We start from the raw sequence: 2,628 nt of genomic DNA on the forward strand, positions 1-2,628 counted from the left end.
GAGAGAGAGAGAGACTCGGAGAGATGGGGTTGATCTGGTTGGAAGCAGTGTTGCCGTTAGGGATCATAGCAGGCATGCTTTGCGTGATGGGCAATGCTCAATATTTCATCCACAAGGCCGCCCATGGCGGAGTATGCATCCATTTTTATGTATTTCAATTGATCTTCTTCTTTTTTTCCCTCTTCAATCAGTGATAATTACTGAATAGATTGATTAATTATGATTTTTTGGCAGCCGAAGCATATTGGAAATGACGTTTGGGACGTAGCGATGGAGAGACGGGACAAGAAGATCACGGAGATTGTCTCTTCATCTCCTAATTAGCCATTACCTATACATTTCTGCCTTGGTACTCTTCTTTCATTTTTTCCTTCTCTGTGCATTTTATCTTTATTATCCGTTGACTGAATGTCGTTGTTGCGGGTTAGGGTTTTCTAGATGGTTATACTGTGATATTAACAAGCGAATTTGATGTGCAAACCTTACCCAAAATATATGCCATCTATCTCACTTTCACTTGCACACTCTAGAATTGCATTATTTTAGTGGCCTTGAAGCAGTGGCTGAGCTGCTGCGAGGCTGCTTAGAATAGATGAATTATGTAAGTTAGCATGACTGCAAAGCATAATAACACATGCAAGTGTCTGGCTTACTGCTTAGAATTCTACAAATAGTGAGATAGGAAATTATGGAGGGCATGGAAGCCGGAAGGTCGAACGAGAGAAGACTCATAGTCACTTATCTATACAGTGAATGGGGTTTAGCGTTGTATTTTGGGGAATGAAATGACATTCCGTGGTAGTTCAATTGAATTTCAAAATCCTGAAAACATAATTTAACACTGGATGTACTCGTTGGGCATTTGTGTACCAAAGGGCTCTTGCAGAGAAGGTTTTAGTGAACCTTTCACCCTTGTTTTCGCGAAATGCCATCCTGGACCTGACAGACCATAACTACCTTTATGGAGAATGTTTCTTCTCATTCTCCTTCCTCTTCCACGTAGATATTGCCTACCCTTTTTATGTTGGTACTCCTCTTTAATATTTGCTTCTCCATTCAATGCATGGAATGGACAATTAAGCTGGTCCAGGTTTTCAGTTGGTTATTTAATAGCTGAGCATTTTATGTGATACTAACAAACGGATTTGATATGCAACTTTATCTCAAGTCCATGTCTTCTACATTTGTGGATTTACTGGTTTTTGTTATTGCTAGTCCCACAATTCCTGTTTCACTTCCACGTTGGGCACACACATAGACTTTTTTTGCATTTAAACTTAAAATCTATTAACATTTGATTATTGTACTGCCAGTTTATGGCCTTGAATCAGTGAGAACTTGCTTCTGCTTGCAAGCTGCTTAGATGAATTACATTAGCAATTCATGTCCAGGAAGCATTAATACACGTGCAAGTGTCTGGCTGCTACTAGGCAGCTGCTTAGCATTCTATGAACAGTGATATAAGAAATTATGGGGGCATGGAATGCGGACTGAGAGTCACTTATCCTTACAATAAATAGGATTTAGCCTTTTACTTTGGGTAGTGAAATAACATTTTGTGGTAGTTTGATTGAATTTCAAATTTTAAAACGTAAGACTTTGCAAGCTCTTTTATCCATCCTGCTTCTTAAAGATAGAGATGCACGCTTGCTGCCAAAACAGCAGTACTTCTACGAGTAATATAGCAAAATTAACTGGTATGTTTACAGTAATTGAACTTTTTGACCATCTGTAATGATGACAATTACCTCATATTTGTCACTGAAATTATTTAGCATTGGATTTACTCCTTAGACATTTGTGTTATGTATATTTTTAGCTGAGAAGATGTTGATGAACTTACTCACAACTGTTTTGATGAAATGCCATCCCTAGCCTGACCGTAAATGTCTTTATGGGTTTTTCCTTCTTGTTTGCGAGAAAATGAAGTTATGAGAAGGTTATTTAAAAGTTTATTTTCACAGGTTTTTAATTTTAATTTTTTTGTTTTTGGAAAAGAACATTTAAGTAATACCTAGGTTGGGATTTCTGGTCTGACCTGTGGATCTGGTCCAGTTTATACAACCATGACAGCAAAAGTAACAGTAAGCCACCGTTTTAAAAATTTATAAATGGTTTATATTGAGGAATAGTAGTTGGTCGCACGAAATGCGTGAATAATAATGAGTAGTCATGAATGTGCAATTGAAATTAATATTTAAATTTGACTGAATTTATAAACCATTTATACTCGAGGGGGGCAACAAGGGTTTGACAAGAAAGAGCTACGACAGAAGACAGTATAAGCTTTCATTTCTTGGATTCTGCTTCTTTCTGTGCATTAAATTGTATTAAAATGGAGGCTAAGTTTTTGGGAAGGCACAAATGAATATTTCATTTGTTTTCCATCATCAGAAGCCAATTGTTATAAGAATATTTGAAACTCTTGCTGCAGACCTTTCTACAAATATACTCCGTGTGATATTTTCAACACCAATGGAAATTAAACTCTTTGTTTTCTTTGAAATTTATTTCAACTACATAATACCAATTAGTTGCATTGAAATTGTGAATGATTAGAAAACGTGGAAATGTTATTGATCAGTTTTGAGGTACCTTTTAAAATCTGGAATGCCTTCTTTCTATGAA

At 36.5% G+C, this 2,628-nt stretch overlaps 1 protein-coding gene across 1 annotated transcript; it reads left to right on the plus strand.

Moving 5' to 3' along the window:
• Window positions 1–6: 6 nt before the first annotated feature.
• Window positions 7–2,622, plus strand: LOC111384754 (NADH dehydrogenase [ubiquinone] 1 alpha subcomplex subunit 1-like). Its single transcript, XM_023009077.1, has 2 exons — window positions 7–131; window positions 235–2,622. Exons 1-2 carry the CDS (start codon window positions 24–26, stop codon window positions 322–324), a joined length of 198 nt encoding a protein of 65 aa, XP_022864845.1. The 5' UTR covers window positions 7–23; the 3' UTR covers window positions 325–2,622.
• Window positions 2,623–2,628: the final 6 nt, after the last annotated feature.

The sequence above is a fragment of the Olea europaea genome, unplaced genomic scaffold (genome assembly GCF_002742605.1).
Source record: "Olea europaea var. sylvestris unplaced genomic scaffold, O_europaea_v1 scaffold2993, whole genome shotgun sequence".
NCBI classification, from domain to species: Eukaryota; Viridiplantae; Streptophyta; class Magnoliopsida; order Lamiales; family Oleaceae; genus Olea; species Olea europaea.

Bases quoted from the DNA above. Each gene is read 5' to 3' on its own strand.
- LOC111384754 (XM_023009077.1), top strand. From the start codon at position 24: ATGGGGTTGATCTGGTTGGAAGCAGTGTTGCCGTTAGGGATCATAGCA. The intron at 132-234 runs GTATGCATCCAT...ATTTTTTGGCAG, and splicing joins ACAAGGCCGCCCATGGCGGA to CCGAAGCATATTGGAAATGA.